Source organism: Hemitrygon akajei, chromosome 21 (genome assembly GCF_048418815.1).
Source record: "Hemitrygon akajei chromosome 21, sHemAka1.3, whole genome shotgun sequence".
Lineage (NCBI taxonomy): Eukaryota > Metazoa > Chordata > Chondrichthyes > Myliobatiformes > Dasyatidae > Hemitrygon > Hemitrygon akajei.
This window is the reverse complement of record NC_133144.1, coordinates 33214393-33239920: the sequence shown is the minus strand read 5'-3', so window position 1 is coordinate 33239920 and position 25528 is coordinate 33214393. Positions and strand designations below refer to the sequence as shown.

Below are 25528 nucleotides of genomic sequence, written 5' to 3'. Positions count from 1 at the left end.
GATCATAACCATATGTGCTAGGTGAGACTTCATGAATTCTGTGTTGCACCTTGGCCCCAGAGGAACCATTTCATTTAGCTGCACACACCTGTATGGCTAAAAGACAATAAACTTGAACTTGAGCTGTTAGAGAAAGACATTTCCCTGTACTTACACTTGGAAATGGGGGAAAAAAGACAGGAGAGTGGAAAATAATCCATCATTTCTTTGGATGAACTGGTTCAGATGAAACAGGCATGATGTTGTCCTCTGTGCTTTGAGATTCAGTAAAGTTGTAAATTTGGTTATGTCAAGTGAACATTTTAAACAAGCTGGCCAGAAAGATGCTAAAACATAATATAGTACCTGCCCACCTCACTCAATAAATGGAGCCTCTACCCACTGATAAAAGCCATCGACTTAAATCCTTCAAAAGAGTTAAGCGCTTTGTTTCAGTACAATAACATCACAAATCAAACACTAGAAAGCCTCGCAAATATGGTTATATTAAAAAAGCAAATTATTCTCACTTTTTGAAAGCTTTCTCTGAGCATTTGAGAATTTCAACAAAATTTCAATAGGACGAGGCTGTAGAAGTCTATTCACTATCACATTATTAATACTTCTTTTCATCTCAGCTCTGTGCAGTTACTGAGTTGTTAATTGACAGTTATTCTGTTGTGGAAGATGCCATCCTGCCAGAGTGTTACAATACTAATCAATGCAGAGGGTTCAAAAGGCTGAAGGATAAGAATGGCATGGCAAGGACAGTAAGTTGGCTGAGGTTCCAACTTGCACCCTCTGCCACCCCCTGCCACTTCTCAATATTTCCAGTCTCCATGGGAAGAACATCCCTCTCTCGCCAAATAATATGACTTATCCAAGCCTTCATCATCACCTGCACTTCTAATTCCATTCTCTCTCTCTTTTCTTACTGCTGGTTCTAACCCCTCCTACTTCTAACCACATCGCTGGCGGTACAGGGCTTTAAGACATGCTGAAGTGCTATAAGTGACCAAAATAAATAAAACTCTCTTTCTCTACCATTTGGGCTTCTCCCTGCCTTTTCAGCTCTTTCATCCTCCTGGCTCTCTTTGTACAGGTCCATCTCCTCTCCTTTCTCAGACCACAATGAACAGAGTCAATGAGATTTCATGAAAGGGATACAGTATCTCACCAACTTGCTTAAGTTCCTTTGAAATGTAACAAACAAGGTAGATGAAGGGAAGCCAGTAGATGCAGTATACTGATTTTCAGAAGGCTTTCGATAAAGTGTAATATTAAGGATTACTACATGAGATAAGAACTCACTTGAGCAGTCACTGACAGGCTAACAGGCTAAATAACAGAAAGTAAGGATAAATGATTAATTTTCAGATTACAAGCAGTAACTAGTGAGTTTGACTTGAGTTGGGTGTTGTGGCTTCAACCATTTATAATGTGAATGTACCATTGCTAAATTTGCTGAGGTTCCAAACAAAAGTGGTTTAGTAGGACTGTTAGAGCAGTTCCTAACCTCTTCTCCATTACAGTGGGATAACGCACAGCAATATTCATTTTGTTAGATGTCTCTCAGATCCCCTCAAGTGTTAACTGATACTGGCTACCATTTCCTCTTGTACCTCACCCATGTGGAAGAAACCATTTAGTACCAACAGCCACTGGGCTGTGAGATGGAAGCAGCATTGAATGAAACGTAAACCATGTAGGGATTTATGGCCTGTTTCTGTGCTGTGAATGCTCTCCAATGTCACACAGAACTGCATGCTGTACAAAAGGACAGGTCCAAATCTGCTCTTTACTATCTGCAGTTCATGTGGAGTGGAAACCTTGGCTAATTTTACAACTTATTGTAGCAGCACTTTGACCCTAAAGTATAAACCAAGCAGTAGGATAGAGAGGAATCCCTGTCACTCCTCCCTACTCCCCATTCACCAAGAACACTACCGATAGCAAGCTTTCTCTCCTCAAAGAAGTATTTTTTTTAATGTAGCATCTTTGATGTTGTAACTCAACCATAGTGTTTAGCATTACACTGCATGTTAGATGTCTTGAAAAACATTATGTGATTGATGAGAGTAGGACAGTGGACGTTGTCACCCTGGACAGGGTCTATCCAAAAGATTAGCATACACGGGATCCACTGTGATTTGGTAGTTTGGATTCTAATTGGCTTGTCCATATAAGACAGAGGATAATGATGCAGAGGCATTATTCTGACTGGAAGTCTATGACCACTGGTGTTCCACAAGGATCAGTCTGGGACCTCTACTGTTTATAATGCACATATAAATGATTTGGATGACAATGTTGGTGGCCTGAACAGTAAGTTTATAAACTTCATGGAACTTGGTGGTGTTGCAGATACTGAGGAAGATTATCAAAGGACGCAGCAGGATATAGATCATAAACATGAGGAAGTGCGCAGATGTGCTGGAAATCCAAAGTAACACACACAAAATGCTGGAGGAACTCAGGTCAGGCAGTGTCTGTGAAAATGAATAAACAATTGATGTTTTAGGCCTAGACACTTCTTCAGGACTGAGAAGGAAGGAGTAAGAAGACGCCAGAACAAAAAGGTGGGGGGAGGGGAAGGAAGCTAGCTGGAAGGTGATAGGTGAAGCCAAGTGGGTGGGAAAGGTCTGGAGAAGAAGGAATCTGGTAGGAGAGGAGAGTAGGCCATAGGAGAAAGGGAAGGAGGAAGGGACCCAGGGATCAGTTGGAAATTTGGTTGGAAATACTAGCAGATGGAGTAATAATCTAGACAAGTGTGAAATATTGCATTTTGGGAAGTCAAATACAGAAGAAAAGTAAACAGCGAATGGCAGGAATGGTAGCCCACTGGCCAGCACAGAACTTTACATTGCCAACTTCAGTTCCTGCTGTTGCTGAGTTTGTATACTCTCCCTGTGACTGAGTGAGTTTCCTCCCACATTCCAAAGACTGGCCAGTAGGTTAATTGTTCACATGGGTGAAATTGGCTGGCACAGGCTCGTTGAGCTGGAGAGGCCTGTTACCACGCCCTAACCCCAAATTAAACAAATAAATAACATTGGAAGCATTGATGTCAGGAGAGATCTCGGGTTACAAGTTTGCATCTCCTTGAAAGTAGCAACACAAGAGTACATGGTGATAAAGTAGGCATACGTCACGCACACATTCACTGGTTGGGGCAATGAGTATAAAAGTTTTGGTTCAGCCACATTTGAAGGATTGAGTGCAGTTCTGGTCACCGCATTACAGGAAGGATGTAGGAGAAGGTGCAAAAGATGTTCAGCAGGATGTTGCCTGAGGTTCATCCCAGCACCAAGGCATTCTTCCCAATTCTTCATCCATCACTTCAAAGTCAGTTGGCATAACACTCATGCAGTTAAAGTTAACTTTGGTCAAACTGCATCTGTGTGTGCATGTCGGTGCCTGTTCAGACTTGTAGTGTATTAGCTACAAGGAGAGGATGGACAAACTTGGACTGGTCGCTGTGGAGCATTGTAGGCAGAGGGAAGATGTGACAAAAGTTTATAAATTGAGAGGCACACACAGAGTGGAGAGTCAGAGTCTTTTTCCCTGGGTAGAAATATCAAACTCTCGAGGACACAGAATTAAGGCGAAATGGGAAAAGTTTAAAACGAGATTAAAGAAGCAAGATTCTGTTTCCCCAAAGAGATGCCTGAAACACGCTGCCAAGAAGGTGGTGGAAGTAGACATCACAGCAATGTTTAAGCAGCATTTAGACAGGTACATGAACAGGAAAGGGTACAAAGGAAATGGACCTCATGTAGGCAGATGGGGTTAGTTTATTTTGGCATCATATTTGGTACTGACAAAGTGGACAAAAAAGAATGATCCTGTACTGTTCTATGCACCACACACCAATCAACACAACTCACAAAGGGATTGACTGAGCTCACAGTAGATCTGCCCTAGTCTCCATGTACTCTATATGGCCCCTTTAGCAGTGGCTGCTTTTAATGTGCAATTCCTTAAAATAAAATAATTAATAGTAAATCAGAATCATCTCAGAAGGAAAAACTTCCTAATAGGAGCTGAAGATATCCACCCTGTCTAATTACAGTCCCTCAAGGTCCCGAAACAAACAAACAAAGCATTTGCACCACAGGAAGGGCTCTGAGACACCACAGTTCAATTCCAAAATCTGACAACCGAGGAAATGATTTTGCTGAGGAAATGATTGCAGTTAGTATCTTAATGAGGAGGGTGAACTTTGATCACTGCTTTCATTAGGTTACAAACACACCAAATACATCCCATAATACTTATGTGGGACAGTTGTTGCAAACTTTGCCAAACATTTTTGACAAACTGAAGAATTTGCCGACTATATTTTAGTTAAACACTCAGAAATCCTTCAATACATCCTTGAATTCTTTACAATATGAACCAGTGAAAAAAAAATCACATTGAAATGCCGACAAAAGCTCTCTTCAATTGCCATCAGAGCAATAATTAAAAAGAAACTGCCTCATACTTCTCCCAAATGTATACGTACACACACACGCACAGAACATTTAAGGGAGAGAAGCTTTGATGCAATTGAAGCAGATGCTGAGACAGATTACTGTACTGGGGCAAACCAATGTTTCAGATACAAACTCAGCTCAGAATGCTGATAGTACTTACTATGTCGAACGCTCGGATGGGATTTCCAAGGCCGAATTCAGTGACGCGCTCTGAAAAGACAGAAATAAAAAGGGTCATTGATAAATCTAAAATAACCCACACAAGAACAGAAGGGCAAAAGATTACACCAGCCGCCCTTCTGAGACAGGACGCGGGTTCGCACCGTTTTCAGATCCGATACCTAGCTTCAACTCACACTCCGCGCTTGTGCTCCAGGAGTTCTTGCCTAGTTGAATAAAGCCAGTGATTTGAGAAGTTCAACTCAGGGGGCGGAGAGTTGAGGGGAGAGAGAGAGTGAGAGAGAGAGAGAGAGAGAGAGAGAGAGAGAGGAGGGGGGTGGGGAGAGAGAGAGAGAGAGAGAGAGAGAGAGAGAGAGAGAGAGAGAGAGAGAGAGAGAGAGAGAGAGAGAGAGAGAGAAAGAGGGAGAGTGAAAGAGAGAGGAACAGACAAAGTGTGTGTGTGTGACAGATTGAAAAACAGCCAGCACGCTGGTCCTGTCTTGGCCTCTATTCTTTTGTTTGTGAATGAGTCATTGTGCATCAAGCCAAAAAGTGGAAAATTTACAACCGGTTTTGGAGATTTCATACATGTGAACTTCAAACATTTCTAACTTAATCTGTAATTTTGACAAATTTATCCCCTAAAATTGCATTCACACATTGCTTCCTTTATAAAACGAAGTGGCAATTAATGCTACTAATTTAGGCGAAACTCTACTTCAGTTTTATCGCACTGTGCTATCTGCTTTTGCAGCGCTCACTATCTCATGCATTGTAGACAACTCACCAGATTGGGCCCTTTGTTCAAAAGTATTTCAATCTGACATTCAAAGCTGTAGTAAGTAATGTGCAAATACCCCTCTCTACAGCTGCCCTGGATTCTATTGAGCAAAACTGATCTGGGAAGCAACAGACTCAATAAACAGAGAGTGGTAATAAAAGACAACCGGGAGAGCAGGCAGATAACCAGCAAAGAGCAGGCAAAACAGCTAGAGAGTATTACCGTCCACAGCTCCATTCTGACAGCCTCCCGATCTCCGAGCCTCATTGCCAGCACTGTGAGCCACAGGAGACTCTCAGTTCTGATAGGGACACTGGGACTGGCTACAGAACGCATCACAACAGGAAGCAGTTTGAAATAAAAGCAAACGAGCACATGCGGACACAACTGCCACGGGCAGAGTTTGGAAGCAGAGCCGAGGCCGACAGCTAAACTTGCTGCAGACCTAGCCTTGGAACTCACCTCGGAGGTCAGCTTATGCAGGAAAAGCAGCTTTATTTTAAGTAGAAGAGGTATGCAGCCTGAACTGCTGCCCCAAATTTCACAAATTTCAAGACATATGCCGGTGATAATAAATCAGATTCTGATGTCACTAGAATAACATAACTCTAATGAGAGAGTAATATTTTTTTTTAAAAGAGCATGCCCAAAGATACAAGGGTCCTTCAATCCAGAGTGCAGAGGTCCAACTTGTCATCAGGGTTAATTATCAATTGATTGCAAGCTTATTAGCCTTTGGTATGGGCAGTGTGTGTACAGTCCTGCACTGTTTGATTGCTGAGACTGCTGATTTCCAGTCGTGACAAGGACAGTGCATGCAATGAATGATTAACACTGGAGAAAGTGAAGAGTACCTTCCACGGATGGGAGTCCTGGCTTCTAAAAAGCTTCTCCATGTTTTCTAAATCTGTGTCTAGCTCAGCCTGGTAGAGAGACAGGTCTTTCTCTAGCTGATCCTGATTAAAGAGGGGAGAGAATCAGTTAGAGCAAATGAAATCACTGTGCCAGCACGTCCAAGAGCACACCCAGAAAGGGCAGTGCTGTGAGAGACCAACTCAAGAGTTACACACAAACCCCGAAGGCCCAGAGCGCAGCAGGACTGGGCCGAAGAGCGGCGGGCGGCAGCTCTGCAGAATAAATCAAGCATCTTTATCTTAAATGAACACAGGTTGGAATTACGAAGTGGAAACCATCACCCAACCAACATTCTCACATGCTCTCTCCACCCACGTGCTGACGCTGAGGTGACGCAGAGCTCAGAAGGTCGCCCTCACTTTAGGCCGAGTCCCCCAGTTCAGATTCCTGATCACTTTACGTAACCGGTCTCCTTGCAGTAAAGAATACAAGGTACACGTCCCTTCATTACCACACTCCACCAGAGACCAGTTTGGATTCTCATGACTGGAGGCTCTTTGCTCCCTGCTTCTGGCATTGAGCTGCACGCCTTGGGTTCCAGTAGCCCATACCTTTGCTCACAGGTATATGGAGGAATTTAAGGTGGGGGGTTATATGGGAGGCAGGGTTTAAGGGTCTGCATAACATTATGGGCCGAAGGGCCTGTACTGTGCTGTATTGTCCTATGTTCTATAAAGCCATTTCCTCAAGTAGGAGTTTGGAAATGAGACATCAACAGGTTACTGGCCCGTAAGTGTACTTTTCTGATGCCCAATCCCTTCCATTTCCAACGTCCAGAAGCACATTTTGAAAAAGGAATGACAGTGACAGGAATATTTACCCCCACCCCCCCCCACCCCCTAGCATTCCTTCCAAATTCTGCACTGACATTCCACTGCTGCTCCACCAGCTCCTGCTGAGGCTGGGAACTGATCATGAGACTGGAACTGACCCCCTCCCCTCACCCCCCAGGACATCTAACCAGTGGCATAACTGCACTCTCGGGATGGAATGGGAGACACTGTCTGACACCCCAGTTTCTGAATGACTCTCTTTGCCCCCCATCCCCACCAACTTTCACTAAACTCTCCTCATTAATGGAGGTCCTATCCACTTCTAGATGCCATCCAACGTCAATTGGAAGGCTCTCACTTCCCGGTCTCTTGACTCCCAGTAGCTGGTGAACCATTGTCCAACTATCTTCTGGAAATTAAACTCAAAATACCTCTTTCTGTCTAGTAATTTTTTTGAGGCTTTGTGATGAAACAGATTCTCCTAACAAATCGTTTGACTTGGATATGAAACGCTACCCAGTGCCTACAGTAGTCATTACTGAGAGTACCCTGTGCCATATTGGAACCAGAATAGAATAGTCTCCACTGCTTCTCTCATACCGTGAGGACACCATACCACAGCCCTAAATCACAAGCACAGATAGAAACAGTTCCTCAAATTTCACCCAATAAATCCTTGGTTTAACAGCTGTAGATGTCAGCTGTGGATCATACTTTTCTGGTTCTAAGAAACCAGTTCTGGCCCAAATTGAGTAATTTGGGGCAGGCACTGAGTGGGACAACTGTGCCTGGCAGGACTGGGAAGGGGAGAGCACGCTCAGTTGGCTCTCCTGCTTGGAGGCCGTTTTAAGCCTCGGGTGAAACAAGAGGGAGCACGGCCAGAAGCAAGGTGCTGCAAGGAACGGGCTCTCTCCTGTGTATGGGGAAGGAGGGCAAATGTTCAAATGCCAGTGATGCCTTTTGTAAGAACTATTTACATAAATTTGTACCATGCACCATGACAGTCACACACCCATAACATTCAATAAGTAACTCAGCAGTCTGCAATGGTCTTGAAAGCGGGGGATCAATGCTGAATGCAAATGTTAAAAAAGGAATAAAACAAAAGTACGAATGCTCGGAGTCTGAAATGCAAACAGAGAAGCCTGGCAAATCGGCCTCTGAAAGAGGGGACTTCACCTCAGCCAAGGGTTTGTATCTCCCTCTTTCAGAAGCTAATGGGTTGCAGCATCTGAAGGGTTAATGCTCTTGGACAAGGTATGGCCACACAGCAGGTTGGAGACACAGGTGCACAAGTTACCTTCCTGTCCTCTAAAGAAAGGATAGAACACTCCCCCGGCGTATAATCCCATATCTTTTTTGGAGGCTGATAAAGAGCAGAGGAGGAAATGAACAGAACAAGTCATCACAAGGAACAAAGGAACCAGGGGGCAAAAATCCCGAGGGGGCAGGACCTGCTTACAGGATCAAAGTCAGGATTTGCCTCTCATAAACAGGACTGCTGTGTCTGAGCCCAGCAGTCTGACAAGTGAGCGGTCCAAAATGCTTGATGTCACACAAAGTAAGACACGATCCTGAGTATGGGAAGAGAAGGGGAAATATTATCCATGGCTCCCCCTCCAGCCATCGGGCCATGGGTGTGTGGGGCAAGGGCCAGAATTCCTAAGGGGTCTGCTTGGCTGGAGGACCTCGTAAAGTTCAAGTGTAATCTGCGATTGTCACATACAGAAGCATCAATGGAGAAGAAATTTGCCTTGAGCTCAGTGCCCAGTGGGGGAGGGACGCATTGACCACTGATTACGCACTCTTACCTCAACCACTAAATCCACATATTTTAATCTTAAAACTTGCACTTAGCCTGGGTAGCATGCACTGCGTTCAGTGAACAGGCCAAAGCAATCAGCAGGCCAACGCCATGATTTACCATGGAGCTGCGTTGCGATTTTGACCCCCTGGTTATCAGTTCGATTCAGAACAGACAAACGGAAACATTCAGTTGTCCGAAAGCATTGGGGGCGTGTTCTTACTAACACAACTGAGACAGAAGTTCAGCTAACCACTTCCTTTATCTATAACTAATTCCTGAAGCCAGTTGCCTGAAGGAAAGGCGACTTATTTCTGGCAGTAAGATGCTACAGTTTGAATGAGGGCAGGAATGACGGGGGGGGGGGGGGTGAGGGGCAAAGGGGGGCATGTTTCTCACCAGATTTCTATTGGCTCCAGTACCTACCACATTGATAAAAGGCTGATATCCAGAGTGCAAAAAGGACAGCAGAAAAAATATTATTTACACTGATGGCTCAGTCAATTGACTTCAATACTATTCAAATATAAGATGTCTTATGTTAATACCTCAAGGCATCAAACAGCATTGGGTGTAACCCACAGAAGCAGCATCCAAGATGGGACCCTTAACTCTTGCCCACCTCACAGCTCAAGGGCTGTTCCATCATCTCATCCAATCCACCTCATGCTCAGGCCCAGGAATGGGCTCTCACTGCTCCCTCCACAACAGCCCTGCTTTATCTTTATTCCACGCAACTCAGGGCACACTGATTCTCTGTGTATGTGAATCTATATGTGTACCTGTATGTGAATATATATACATACATAGACCGAAGTCATGTTCTGTCACCACCAACCTACTGGCCTCTAACCTCACAAACATCCCAGGCCCAGGTGACTGACCACTGCATAATTTTTCAGGTTCAGTATTCAACACTAATCGTACAACCTTCATTAATCCCAAGATATGGCCCTCACCTCTCCAGTCTACGCAAGCCCAGTGCAAGAAACCCTCACCTTTCCTTTCAAAACAGACCCATTTATCCCTCTCCCCAGACCCTCTGTCTCCACAGACCACGATCCAAGTTGTACCTCCATCCCCAGACTTGGTCTCTGCTGGGATGACATCAAAGCCTTCAGCAAGAGGTTAGTACACAATTCCTCTTTGGGCACAACAGTCTCTCATCAATATCCTTGCCCCCATGAGACACCAGGACAGCAAGTCCTTCACCTATTTTACAAGATACTCTCTGTGCAGTGGTCTTGCTTTCTAGTTTGTGCCCTCGGCTAACAGCCTGCTGCTCCTTTCTGACATGGGAGGTTTTTAAACATGAGTGGGTTGGGGCAGGGGTTGGAAGAGGGGAAGGAGAGGTACTTGGGGACAGTGAAGGCAAGGTGCAGAAATGAAGCTGAAGAGAGGACAGCCAGTAAGGAGTTGAGGAGGAGAGAAAGGAGGGGACAGGAGGAGGGAAAGAGGAGAGCAAATGGAGAAGTGTGAGAGTAGGGGAAGGAGTTGAAGGAAGTGGGGGTCAAAGGGTAGTAACAAGGGTCAGAACAAAGTGGGCAAGATGGCTATTAGTACTGGTTACTATATCTCAGATAAGTGCAGAACTGGATGCGAGAAAAATGCATCTTTGCTACACTTTGCCAAGGTTCCGGGTCAAATGTTCTAACTATTTTGTAACAGATCTTCACTCATCAGTTTCCTCCAGGGATTACTACAATGATAAAACAACACCCAACCAAAATTTCGGCTCAGCTACTGACTTACCGGTTTTCCGAATTCCAGTTCCGAAAAGAACTTATACCAAGGTTCATTCTTTAAATCTATTTCTTCTGGACTTACATCCCGATTCTGAAGAGGTAACAGCATGGGCGTGAAGGAGAGAGAAGACGATTGAGTATACAGAGCAGAGCAGCACGCAGAAAACCACAGGAAGCAGGAGCGGCGATGTGTACGGAAAACCCCCGGATCCTGAGCATTCCAGTCTGAACACACACACATACACTTGGCAAAGTACTCCTAGGCAAAGCATAGCATGGTATCTGGCTTCTTTGGAGGTGCTGTTAGACCAAGATTAGATTTAACTGCATGAATTTAATGCCAAATGACTTTAAAGTGGTGAACGAAGAAATGGGAAGAACGCCTTGGTGCTGGCAGCAGGGTTGAACTGTGGAGACTGGAGTGTTGGAGCCCTGAGCTGGTAGTCTTCCTCGTTTCCAAATGGAAAGACTGGAAGGGCAGAATCACGGATCTTCATTTTTTAACTAATCCCCAATTGCCAACATGGGATCTGAATAGGTTGTTATTCATTTCTTTATAATTGACATTTGTTAAATAAATGGGACCGTTAAATTCACAGAGTAAGATTTTTTTCCCCCCAAAAAAGTGAACTATGTTATATTCAACATACTCAATATTCACAAAGCCAATTTTTGCCTCGTTATTAGTGTGTTCAGTGAAGTCAGGTGCAAGGTTCAGGGTTGATGCCGTACATATCAGCAATACAGACTGGTAGGTCAAGGATTAGCACACAAAGATTAGAGTACACAATGTAGAACAGACACTCTAGAAAACAAGAGGGTTTGAAAGATTTTGATCAGAGGGACCATGAGCATAGAGAATGATTTATAGAGGGAATGACATAGTGTGTTGCTGAGTGTTCAATGGGAGGTGGAGTAAAATTCCCCACTCCAACCTTCCACTTAAAGGAGAAGAGAATGAAAATTGATTAAGGCTCCTGCACCCAGCTGTTCAACCATGGGACACTGCACGTTTGAAGGGAAAGCCTTGAATTTAGCTGTTTGTATGTGATCCTCTACTCTGTGAGGTCACATCATCAGCAGGAAAAATACCAAGACAACCACAACCACCCTTTTTCACTTTTATTTTTATTTAATCCACAAGAGTTAACTTTGGATGATGGGATTTATAGGCATCCGTTAGTCTCGTGAGACCACGGATTTGCGCCTTGGAAGGTTTCCAGGGCGCAGGCCTGGGCAGGGAGACCAGCAGTTGCCCAAGCTGCAGGCCTCCCCCTCTCCACGCCACCGATGTTGTCCAAGGGAAGGGCACTAGGACCCAAGCAGCTTGACACTGGTGTCGTCGCAGAGCAATGTGTTCAAGGACACAACACGCTGCCTCAGTTGAGGCTCAAACCAGTGACCTTCAGATCACTAGACCGATGCCTTATCCACTAGGCCACATGCCAACATGGGATGATGGGAAGTCTGCAATGAAATGGTATAAGATATTTTGCAAATAGGACCTCCACTTACAATCCAATCCTATTCGCAGTCCCTAACACACTAAAGTATTCCATGTCGCTCATTGTTCTGTTCAATCATTACAAGGTATTCTTACTGTTCCATCGCATGGTATGGCTGCTGATCTCAGAGCTGCAGGCCCTCCAAGCCCACACTGCTCCACAGACGCTTAAATTTATATTTTCCTTTTCAGCTGGTGGAGCAGATGTTTGTCCAGGCTTTGACTGGGACAGCCTTTTGGACTGAGTGAACACCCAAGCACCAAGCCCCAATCAACTAATAATGATACGTATCAATGGATCATCACTGCTCACCACCTCTTGGACAGGAAATAAATGCAGAAAGTCTAAGTCATCGGAATTGGAGGAGTTAAATACAAAATCGCTGAAGTGCACTATGGGATGTAGGACATACCAGGAGAACTTGACTGTAAAATACTTCAGACCCAACCTCCAGGGAAATTTTAAGAGGAAATCTGCCAAGTCACCAAGTGAGCTCAAGCTACTCTGCTAGTCACAGATCCATTTGTGACAGACCACATTAGGCTGTTGGGCACTATCAGGATCTAGTTTCTTAACTGTGCATAAAGCGGTGTCTGCAACGTCTCTCTGAACAAGGAGAGGATTTCTCCTTCATTCTTGCCATGCTGATACCAGCCTTAGCAATAAAATGCACTACAGCATCCAATAGCTGGTTTCGCAATTAGAGGAAAGTGACTAAACTAAGCTCAGCCAACTTTTGTCCCACAAACATCAGATAAGTACACTGGCTCTGGGAAGCCTTCTAGGGTTTGGGAGAGGTGACATGTTGCTGGAGTGATGTGGAGAAAGTTTTACACTACCTCGAACCAGAGCTTGGTTCACTGAGACAAACTGGAACTACCCAATGGTGGTACCTAGCACATAGTTCAATTAGGAATTATTACATTTTGAATTCCCCCCAAATATTCTGAATTCCAGGCAATTAGCTCTATGCCCTGTTAGGGTTTATTAAACACATTTATTAAAGTAACAACTTGATTTCTCTCTCCCAAGATGCTACCTAACCTAAGTGTCTCTGGTAGTATCTGTTTTATTTCAGCTTTCCAGCATTTGCAGATCTCTGCTTCCTCCAACCTCCATCAGACAAAACCTCTTCTTTCAAAGCCCCATCAGTTACAGTCAACCCAGCCTGTTCTGTGAGAACTGACCTCCACACCCTCATGTTTGTTGAAAAAGACAGAAGATGGAATGATAAGCAAGAAAGGTTTCCAACCCTTCCATCTAATAATCCCTGACACTCCCCTCCAAACTCAATACCATCAAATCAATGAAGGTTTGGATCAGGCCGGCATGATATCTCTCATCTCATTACTCTGCCTCTTGGAATCTGGAAGCATGTACTACCAGGCTCAAGACAACTTCTATCCTGCTGCTGTAAAGTTATTATATGGACCCCTTGTACTATAAGATGGGCACTTGACTTCACAATCGATCTGTCATGGTCTTTGAAGCTTAATGTGTGCCCACACTTCACTTTCTCTGTAGCTTTCACGCTTTGTTCCTGCTTTTCCCTTGTACAATCCCACCGTGCTTACATCATGAAATGATCTGTATGGATGGCACACAAAATGAAGTTTTTCCACTGTTCCTTAGGTACATGTGACTATAATAAACCAATTGAGCAATATGCAGTCAAAGTCATGAATGACTTCAGACTCTCCTTCTCTTCAGACCTCTCTCTCTCTGTGCCCACCTTTAAAATCCTCCATTTCAAGTATGCATTTGTTCATCCTTCCAAAGATCTGAGGACCTCCGGATGTTCCACTAGCTTAAAGCATTCAATGTGTTCTTGATGCAATGCATGATTTACCGAGCCAACACAACACAGGTACTGAGACAGGTTTTTCAAATAAAGCTCCATGCAGCTGAATGCAACACTGGAGTTTACAGCACAATTCACTGTAACTGCAGTGCATTGTAAAATTCCTCTTGATATCAGTCCCTAGATTATTAGAACCAAGCCACAAAAAGGGTGGAGAAGGTTGGAGAGGTAAGCGACGAGTCAGACTGCTCCACCATTTAGCCACTGACTTCTGTGTGGTAGACAAAACCATCATATTAACCAGTTTTCATGTGCGATTGTTAGATAAAGAAATTTAAAAAAACATTATTCCTGTGATACAAGGCACCACAAACAGTGACTTCAAGCAAAATAACAAAACTGCTTGCACAGATCGTTGGAAAACACTTCAGAGTATTGGATGAAAAGCTTTGTACCCAAAGATCATGCTAGCTTCAATGACACTTACATCTCTGCCCAAGTCCTCCTGGTGACAGTGTGAATGGTTTTCGTGTTGCACCTGATCACGTTTGCCACCCAAGGGGCTGTCCTTTGTGGGTGGCTGTGTCGAGTCTCTTCCACTGCTTTCTTCAGCGTTCTGATGTAAAAAGCTCAGTGAGATACACCAGCAGCTCCTGGGACTTTCTAGCACCATGCATTTGTAGGTAAGGCCCACCACCAAGGAGCACGCCCCAATGAGGGACGTCACAAGAATCCATGCAGTACATGCAAGATGACGGCGTGCAGTCAGCCACCTGCCTAAAGGGACTGGCCAAACTCCAAATCAACGACTTTACCTGTGGCTTTTGTAAAGCTCCGTGTTCCCACCACAGTGAGACACTAAACTATTGCCGTGGTACCTTACACTGGTGAGGGGCACACTCACCTACACGCGTTGGACCCGTCACCCTTGTGAGCGGGACCCATTGCCCAATCATGCGGGAGCCATCAGCCGACAAGGGCCAACGCTCACCCGCACGAGCAGGACTCATCGCCCAGTCATTGTGTAGTAGTTATACGTAGCCACTGTACTTTGCCTAGTTTAGATCTTTGAGAATCGAGAGCTGCAGACTATCTGCCACCATAGGTCTGTTACAAGCAGAACATGTGCTGAGATTGAACCAATGAGAGCTTGGCCAGAATGCCAAGCACCCATTCCTCACACCAAAACCCGAAGCACCCGGCAAGAAAAAAGAATGCCAGGTTTAGAGAGGTATCTCTACCCTCTGACTTTCCAAGTCCCAGACCACTGCGTACCTCACGCATAAAAGTCCATCTAATAACACTGGAATATGGCTTTACATACAGGCTGAACCCACATGAGACTCCTCTCAGACAAGGCAGAACCAAGTTGATAAATTGAAAAAAAAAATTTGGCCGAAATTTGCTCTTAGCTCCAATGAACTAAAGATGGATTCGTGATGTGTATTCAAAATAAGGAATTGTGTTTGCTTAGTTATAAATAGTATTACCAAATGTGGCAAAGTGTAGTTCATCTGGAATTACTACAACGCTTTGGCTTTTTAGCTGTAAATTTCCATTTGACTGTCTTTAAACACTAGCAGTTTTAAACATATTATTTGTTTAAAGTATAAATCTGATTAATTATGGAGAGGGCAAGAACGAAAGTAGTTTGTTTATTTATTTATTGAGATACAGCATGGAATAGGCCCTTCTGGGCCTTCGAGCTGAGCAGCCCAGCAATCCACTAATCACAGGACTATTTATAATGGCCTATTAACCAACCAACTGGTACGTCTTTGGACTGTGGGAGGAAGCTGGAGCACCCAGAGGAAACCCACTTGGTCACGGGGAGAACGAACAAACTCCTTATAGGCAGCGGCGGGAATTGAACCAGTTCACTGGGACTGTAAAGAGTTGTACTAACCACTATGCCTTCACGCCCCCCCCAATCTGCTGCAGTAATCAGCAAAGCATTGTATGTTGCCACTTAGAACAAGAGGTCCTGTTCAATGGAAGCATAAGAAGACACCAGATCTTCCTGAATTTTTGGCCATTAATATTGAGCTTCAAGCATTGAAGTAAATGAACATCAGGTAAGTCACAACCATAAGGTAATGAATGCCGTCACAAAAATTGCCAAGTGATCTCACCTATTGATTTCATTGTTAAAGTTACATAAGCTAGAAGAGAGGATCTGTGCAGCAAAGAGCACTCTCACAATGAAGAAGTCTGTCTCATTCTGACTTCTGCGAAGTACTGTTTCATTATAAGCTGATAAAAAGGATTTTTCCAGTGATAATCAGCAATGTTTTTAACTCGGTGATGGTGAGATGGCCAATTACTGGAGAATCAGGGACCTAAACGTCAGCTGAGAAACCCAAGCACAAGGAAAGGAGCTTGAGAAAAAAACACTAGACGAGAGGACAGTTGTACACGGGGGAACACTGCTTCAGGCATTTCTGAAATGGGCTTATTGACATGCTTTGAATTAGTTTTCAGACTTCAGCATTTGGATTATATTGAACTGAGTGAAATATAAAAATTATTTTACCAAAGGAGACATTTTATCAGTTGATTAGTTGCTTTGAGAATGCCAGTCATTCACTGCTAACTTGTTAAGCCAATACACATTGAGATTTCTTAGTTATGGTGCAACAATCAGCATTGTTACATTAAAAGGCTGTGATTTGTGATAACCGGAAAGGCATAGCAGGTCAGGCAGAATCTGTACGGAGAGAAAGAAACATTTCATTTGGTGAAGGATATCAATCTAAAATGTTAATTCTGCTTCTTCCTCCACAGGTGCTGTTTGACCTGCTAAATATTCCCAGTATCTTCTGTATTTATTTCAGAAATGCAGCATCTGCGGGTTTTTATTGCTTTCAGTGAGCTGTGGTTGCTCTTTACAGGGCTGGGAAGAGAGTATTTGAAACGAATCAGGATTTTCTTCCCAAAGCTGTTTTTTTTTTCATTTCTGCAGACGTGCATATAGTAGGAGTTAAACGGACAGCCTTTTAGACTGAAGAACAGAGAGACGAACATCAAAGCCGGCAACTGGAGCAAGAATAAACCAAGCTCATACACTACCGTTTTCTCATGAGCTAGTACTGAAGACTTTCCTGGTTCATAATCAAAAATGCTCTTTGGCTCAGCCCGATACCGCCGTGTGTCCACTTTTTTGTCCAGCGGTCCCCAATTGTTCCTGGAAAAGGAGAAAGGTATTCACAGAAACTGAAAACCGCCTCGCAGGATGGTCCCTAATCAAAGATGCTGTTAATCCCCTTGGGGAAAGAGGCATAGATAGGGTAAATAGTCAAAATCTTTTTCCCATGGGGGTGGGGGTCAAAAACACGATGACATAGCAATAAGATGACAGGTAGGGCATTAAAATGATATTTGAGTGGAATGAGTTTTTTTTTAAAACATTCAGAAAGTGGTTGCAATCTGGGACTAACTGTCAGAGGTGATGATGAAATCAAATATAGTCATTATGTTGAAGAGATATTTAGAGAGACGTTCAAATTATCATCACATGCCGTGCTGTATGATGTAGGCGATCATGGTCTTTGACTATGATTGTTCTCAGCAAATTCTTCCACAGAAGTGGCTTGCTATTGCCTTCTTCTGGGCAGTGTCTTTACAAGACAGGTGACTCCAGCCATTATCAATACACTCCAGAGATGGTCTGCCTGGCGTCAGTAGTCACATAACCAGGACTTGTGATAAGATTAGCTGCTCATACAACTATCCACCACCTGTTTTCATGGCTTCATGTGACCCTAATTGGGAGAGCTAAGCAGGTGCTACATCTTGTCCAAGGGTAAACTGCAGGCTAGTGGAGGGAAAGAGGTAAAGAGGTATCTCTACCCCACTACCCAAAAAACCTATATATCCGAGACGTAAAATGATATTGTCCTAATGTGGGCAAGTAGGATTACTGGAGATGGGCAGAACAGTCGGCATACACAGGGTGGGTCAAAGCACACACTGCCATTCTCTTCGAGACTATTACTCTATGCATCAGCACCCCTACCCCAGTCTCAAAGGAATGCAATGAGAGGTCAGGCTGGAGACTCACTCACTTCACAGGATGCAATTAATTCTTGAAAATGGACAGAATCAGGCAAATCAGCACAGCTCGTTGACTTACAGGAAGGTGCCGGTAAAAGGCCAGCATTATCACGAGGGAACCGATCCACCCTGCTTATGGATTGTTGATCCCACTCTAATCAGGGAAGAGGCAATGCAGCATCCATGGCAGGATCACTAGATTCAAAAACAGTTCCTTCCCTCAAGCTGTCAGGCTGATCAACACCTCCACCCATTAACCCACCAGATCAATCACCAGCACCTTACATACAAATCACCTATCGTTAACGTTCTATACGTACAATCAGTCTATGTATAAAAGTCACGTGTACATTGTGTTTTATAGGATTTTTAAATATTTATATTTATTGAGCTTTTTTAAAAATAATGTTCTCTATGCTTCTTGGATTTTTATGCTGCATTAAATCCAGAGTACCAATTATTTTGTTGTCCTCTGCACTCGTGTATTGAAGAACGACAATAAACAACCTTGAATTTATTATTGAATTCAGAAAAATTATAACTTGTTATTCACAGTGTGAAAAGAAGCAGGGGATTAGAATGTGAGCGTGCAGTCCAAGTAGACTTTAAATTTAAAGAAAATATAGATAGTAACATCTGTATTTTTCAGAAACATCCACATTTGGGATGAAAGTAAATGGAGATGGGCAAAACAGTGGGCATACACAGGGTGGGTCAAAGCACACACTGCCATTCTCTTCGAGACTATTACTCTATGCATCAGCACCACTACCCCAGTCTCAAAGGAATGCAATGAGAGGTCAGGCTGGAGACTCACTCACTTCACAGGATGCAATTAATTCTTGAAAATGGACAGGATCAGGCAAATCAGCACAGCTGACTTGTATAACCCTTTATGCTTACTGTGGTCGCTGTAAGTTTCTGTGGGAAAAATTATCTCACTGTGTTTGGGTAACAAATTCCAGGATTTAGATAACTGATGAAGGAATTTCCAAGTCAGAATGGTATGGTGCACTTTGCAGACAACACATTCTGCAGCTACTTTGAGTTGATACTTCTGGGGAAGTAAACATTCAGATTGAGTGTTGAAGCTGCACTTATCTGGAAAATCATAGATCAGTTACAGAGCAAGGGGAGGCTACTTTGCCCGTTGGGTTCATACACATCTGCAGGCTTGCAATCTATGTGCTTATCCCCTCGAAGACCACAGTGGAACCTGCCTCTACCACATCTATGGGCATTGCTTCCCGATTCTACCTATAGGCTACTTAAAAAATGATTTTCCTCATCTCCCTCTATATCTCATTTCCCTTTAGTTTATACCCAAGACCCCGAAGACTCAAACTCTGCACCTAAGGAAGCATCCTCTATCCACTCAGTCCAAACTCCTTACCTTATATACTTCAACCAAGCCTCTCCTTTGCCAAAGAAAACAGCTGCACCATCATGAATCTACATTGTATCAATCCTCACTGCAAGGTCAGTGGTGAAAAGGATAAGCAGTTCCAAGTCGCTCAGTACCAACATCTCAGAGGATCTGTCTGAGCCCAACACATGAATGCAAACACAACAAACGCACACCAATGCCGAGACTTCATCAGGAGAGCATCCTGATGGGTTGCATCACCATCTAATTTGGAGATGCCAATGCGCAGGATCGCAAGAGGCTTCAGTAGGCTGCAGACGCAGCCAGCACCATCATGGGCCCAGGCCCCGCCACCGTCAAGGATATCTTCAAAAGGCAGAGCCTCAAGAAGGTAGCATCCCTCAGAAAGGGCCCCCACCAGATGGGACATACCCTCTTCTTATTACAACAATCAGGGAAGACCTACTCTATATTTTTAGAATAGTTTTTTCCTCTCTGCCTTCTGATTTCTGAATGGTCCATTAACTCATGAACAGTCCCTCATTATTCCTTTTTTTTTGCACTCCTCATTTTCTTAATCTTCTTTATTGTAACAACAAATTTCACAACTTATGTCAATGACTATAAACCTGATTTTAACCCTGATTCAAGTTGAACTTAGCGGATGGTGGAAAGGGTTTTGTGTGTCCAGAGGCGAGTCATTTACCCAGCCTCGAACCTGCCCTTGAGCATCTCGACCAATTAAGTTCTCTGTTGAAGAAGCTGGACTTGAACCATTGACTCAGGGACTGGTAACTCATTAGAAAGGAGAGTTGAAACTTTACCTCTCAGAGAGTGGTTTCAGCGAGGATGACCGGGTTGGTAGGGGTAAGGTGGCTGATCTTCGCTCGATGGTCTCGGAGTCAAAGGTGTCCATTGCACTCTTGGAGCGAGGAACAAATGTTTGGCTTTTCACTGCAGGAAACAGAAAGAATCCATTAGTGGAACAAAAATGGCATTATTACCTATTGTACTCAGCTACGCCAAAGCTTGCCAGGGACATCCCAAACCAAAAGAAGTCCTGAGCAACACACACAAAATGGTGGAGTCACAGCACCTGTGGAGAAGAATGGACGGTCAACAATTCAAGCCAAAGCCCTTTTATCAGGGCAAGAAAGGAAGGGGGCAGAAGCAAGGAGGTGGGGGAGGGGGATGGGAAGGAGTATAAGCTGGCTGGTGATGGGTGAGATGAAGTGATGAAGTGAGGAGGAAGGTCAGAGGTTGAGGGAGGGGATATGAAGCTGGGAGATGGTCGGTGGAAGAGGTAACGTCAATGAAGGAACCTAATAGGAGAGGATAGGACAGTGGACCATGGAAAAAAGGGAAGGAGGAGGGGCACCAGTGGAAGATGATAGGCAGGTGAGGAGAAAAGAAGGGTTAAAAGAGTAACCAAAAAGGGAATAAAGAAGAGAAGGGGGAGCGGGTGTAATTACCAGAAATTCAAGAAATCAATGTTCATTCCATCAGGTTGGAGGCTAGGCACACGGAATATCAGGCGCTGCTCCTCCAGCCTATGTTTGGCCTCGTCACAACAGAAGAGGCAGCCGCGGACAGACATGTCAGATTGGAATTTATTTATTTGTTCATGGGATCAGCAGCATTCGTGGGTCTAGAGCTACCTGTGGACAGGATGAGGGAAGTATGGTCGATCTCTTGCTCTGAAGGACAGCAGTGAACCCAGTGAGTGTTTATTTTAATCTGCTTGTGTTGTTGCTTCCCCAGTGTTGGCTCTAGATGTTTATGCCAATTTAATTATCTGAAATAAAGTTCAACAGCAGCTGCAATAGAATTTGAACTTGCAATTCAGTGACCTAATTACTCTGCTCCATACAATAATGCACTGTGATTAACTGTGGCCGATAAGAATCCGGCTGTAGCAGGGACATTATGACATTACAATGCATCTAGAGAGAAAATTGTGTTATGCAGCCAGCTCTTCCCCACCCAGTTGCTACTGTGCCTCTGGGAGCACGCAGGATTACTGACACAACAGTCAATGTGCCTGATTAAAGAAGGGATTGTACATGGACAATGACCACTTAGATCAGATGAACCCACACGATGGGAATGTTGACGGTTTATTCCCCTTCAGAGAAGCTGCCTGACCTGCTGAGTTCCTCCAATATTGTGCGTGTGGAGCTCACCATTTCCAGCAGCTGCAGTGTCTCGTGTTTATCATGAGAATGCATTTGCAGTTTACAAGATACTTTGGATGACAGGGAGGACACTCTGGAGGGTTAGGCATTAAGTGAGGCTAGTGGAAGGAAGAGTATGCAAGAGAACAAGAGAGGGAGAAAGTCGGGAGAGAGACAGAGATAGAGAAATTGAAGGAGAAAGGGAGAGATGGAGAGAGCACTCCAACAAGAAAAAGGGAGGGGAAATAAACCAGTCTAAAAGTGCAAGGAAAGCTGATTCCTAATCTGATGGTCCCATGGAATTGAAGCACAGGATGGAATAAACACCCACTGGAAACTGGGAAGAGAGTAAACGGGCAGGAGGAAAATAGAAGCGAGGGGTTTGGGGTGAGGAAATGGGGTTTGCATGGCAGGAGAGAGGGAACACAAATGGAGGTGCATGGAGTGAGGGGTTTGGGATGAGGTGGTGGGGTTTGCATGGCAGGAGAGAGGGAACACAACTGGAGGTGCATGGAGTGAGGGGTTTGGGGTGAGGGAACGGGGTTTGCATGGCAGGAGAGAGGGAACACAAATGGAGGTGCATGGAGTGAGGGGTTTGGGGTGAGGTGGTGGGGTTTGCATGGCAGGAGAGAGGGAACACAAATGGAGGTGCATGGAGTGAGGGGTTTGGGGTGAGGGAACGGGGTTTGCACAGCAGGACAGAGGGAACACAAATGGAGGTGCCTGCTGCTTTTCATCCCAACCCAGTTTTGGTTCCAGTCAGTTCAGCAAATCGACCAGTGCAAACAATGATAAGTGACACATCCAAATTCTCTGGAGCTGCTTGGGCGCTTTCCCTTTTAAATCAAGTGAGAATGTAATTTGCAGTCAGGTCACAGAGTGATTTCTTTTTGTTACATAATCTTATCTCCATTTAAAGGCACCAACCCTGACTATCTCATTGCTCTCAGAAGCCAACATTTAATCTGCTACCATTTAATCTCACTCGTCATTAAAAAGGGGTTAATTAATTTCAAACAGCTACTTCATATCTGCATAATTAACAATAATAAAGAGCAATAAAGGCAGCAGACATCCTTGTAATAAATTCCTCATTTGGACAACTTTTTTTAAATCTAATTCTGAAAGAAACTAACCATTAATAATATTATTAAAAGCCATTTAAAAATGCTTAGAATCCTTATGATTATATTTAATGAATATTGTTATTAAAAGGCACTTAAAATTAAGTATAATCTCATAAGGTAACTAACCATTTTAAATGACATTTACAAAATATACTGTGGGCACGCAATTACTTTAACATTTCTGGAAACAAACTAAACCCTTCTTTTCAAGACTTTAAACTTACATTGGAATTTCCTGATTATGGAATAAACTGACAATTTTTAATGAAAAAATAAATAATTGATTTTCAATCAATTTAAAAAAACAGACAATGCTTTGCCACTTCAGATGCTGGAAGCCTGAAATTAAAACTAGTGGCGGGTTTTTGCTCATCTATGTTGACCCTTATTTCGCTCTCCATAGATGCTGCCAGATCTGCTGAATGTTTCCACAATTCCCTGTTTTTATGCAGTGTTACTGTTGCCAGTCCAACGTACCAGTGATGTTCTATGGGTACAGCCCTTGCCTGTTCAACAAGGGGGAAAATCGGAAAGGTCACAGTTGCTTGGTCAAAGGGACTGTGAACAAATGAGCAGTTTGCAAGTATCAGCCTGTTTCTATAGACAATGGTGCATGCTAAGCACACAGAGGAGCTACAGATTCTCTTCACTGCTGGTGCTGTTTTCACTCATTCTGTAGTTTCCATGGTTACTCTTTTTCATGACAGCCACATACTTCTATATTTCACAACTTTCTGCAAAAAGATTCAAATCCAGACTAACCCCAATGAGCTGCTTCTTGGAAGTCAAAGTACAAAGCAAAACTGATATGATACATGACACTGATTTTAAAGACCAACTTGCAATTGTACTAGATAAAGGTCCTCCCTGAACAAAGCCCCCAATATTTCTAGTTTGCACTTTTCCAGCTCCCCACCACCATAGTTGCTCACAGTGGATTCATTCTTGCTGCTGTTGCATTGAAGAAGACAGTCCTACTGCTGTCAGTACCATTGGTGTCCGTGATTGGGAGTACCCCTGAGGCTGTGTACTCCTGTCAACAGTGTAAGACAGCCCTTATGGGGACTGGGCTGGGTGCAAAGTCATAAACCCGAGAGATTCTGCTGATGCTGGAAATCCAGCGTAACACACACAAAACTCTGGAGGAACTCAGCAAATCAGGCAGCATCCATGGAAATGAATGAGCAGTCGGCATTTCAAGCTGAGGCCCTTCATCAGGACTGGAAAGGAAGGGGGATGTCATCAGAATAGAAAGGTGGGGAGAGGGGGAGGCGAACTGGCTGGAAGGTGCTAGTTGAAGCCGGGTGGGTGGCAAAGGTAAATAAATGGCTGGAGAATAAGGAATCTGTTAGGAGGGGAGAGTGGACCATGGGAGAAAGGGAAGTAGGTGGGGTGCCAGAGGGAGGTGAGGAGAAGGGGTAAGTGACCAGAGTGAGGAATAGAAGAGGGAACGGGGAGGAAAATGTTCTTACTCCTCTGCTTGGACTAGTCCACTGAAAGAGCAAACAAAATGTTATTTGACGGTTGCCCTGTGCTGCATTGTAGAGACTGACCAGAAGGTCACAAGTTATTTTGGGTCCTTGTCCATCCAATTATGCTCTGGTCTGAAGCAAATTCCCAGAAATGTCCTTATCCCAAACCACATCTCCAGATTAAAACTTTTGCAAAGTAGTAAAAGCCAGAAAAGGTTTCATTTTTATTTTTTTCAGCAGAGCTCACGCCTTGTGAATGTGCTGCTTAAATTATCAAGCCAAATGATATAAAACTGCAGGTCTGAGAGTCTGCATAGACACAGTGGGCGAATGGCCCTGATTCTATGCTGTACAACTCTACAGCTATGGCTTTGAGGAACATGAACCTAAGAAGTGGGAGCTATAAGCCAGTCAGCCCTTCATGCCTGCTCCCCCATTCATCAAGATCAAGGCCAATCTACCTCAGTGAATTTTCCTCCACCATCCCCTTCCTGATCTTTTGACTTCTTAAATGGCCAAACAGAATGGATTTCCACAGAGATGGGGCAAAGATGCATCTCCTACACCTGTAAATAATTATCACTTATGGCAGATTTGATGACTTTTGCCTGTCTAGCCACCTACCACCCTCCCCCCCCTTTCCCAAAAACACATGATTGGCTCAGAACCATTCAAAGAATTGAGGGCAGCAACTGGATCAAACTGCAGTGTTGCCCTGGCTGTTTCCCAGAAAACCACTGATTGTTTAAGCCAACAAATGGAACGTGATACATGATTAGTTTTGGAAATCAGGAAATCTACAGAACTTTGCCAGTCTGGTGAAGTGTCATTGACTAAAACAGTAACTGTTTCTCTTTTCCTAGACGTTGCCTGACCTGTTGAGTGTTCCCAGCATTTTCTATTTGATTGCTTTGCCTACTATAGATCTAACACTCGAGATTATACAGAGCAACACACAAAAATCTGGAGGAACTCAGCAGATCAGGCAGCATTTATGAAGGGGAATAAACAGATTCACTGGACAGGAGAGATTAAGTAGACTAGATGTGCCTTCACTCGGGCAGGGGTTCCCAAACTTTATGCATTGGACCAGTGCCATTAAGCAAGGGGGCCATCAACCCCAAGTTGAGAACCCCTGCACTAGAGTTTAGAATGATGGCAAACTTCATTAAAACTTGGAAAATTCTTAAAGGACTCAATGAGGAGTCTGAGACCTTTTATTGCAGTTTGACATAAAGATGATTACCATTTAAGATTGAGATATAGAGGACATTTTTTCCTGTTCAGAAAGTGGTGAACTTCTCAACTTTCCAACACAGCAGCTGTGCAGGCTCAGTCACTGTGCACATTCAAGACAGAGATCAACAGATTTACGGATATCAAAGGAAACTAGGAA

The 25528-nt window shown here is 43.9% G+C and overlaps 1 protein-coding gene across 50 annotated transcripts in view; it reads right to left on the bottom strand.

Moving 5' to 3' along the window:
- LOC140714198 (sorbin and SH3 domain-containing protein 1-like) overlaps positions 1 to 25528 on the bottom strand; it is a 394119-nt gene that overhangs the window by 45280 nt on the left and 323311 nt on the right. For 39 of the 50 annotated variants that reach the window (XM_073025130.1, XM_073025154.1, XM_073025132.1 and 36 more), the window contains 7 exons: positions 20184 to 20313; positions 17010 to 17124; positions 14428 to 14556; positions 10642 to 10725; positions 8386 to 8451; positions 6252 to 6353; positions 4618 to 4667 (listed from right to left, as the gene is read on the bottom strand). In XM_073025130.1, coding sequence (XP_072881231.1) covers positions 4618 to 4667; positions 6252 to 6353; positions 8386 to 8451; positions 10642 to 10725; positions 14428 to 14556; positions 17010 to 17124; positions 20184 to 20313 — 676 coding nt within the window. The remainder of the gene's footprint in view (positions 1 to 4617; positions 4668 to 6251; positions 6354 to 8385; positions 8452 to 10641; positions 10726 to 14427; positions 14557 to 17009; positions 17125 to 20183; positions 20314 to 25528) is intronic. The other 11 variants (XM_073025136.1, XM_073025143.1, XM_073025151.1 and 8 more) reach the window with 6 other exon arrangements.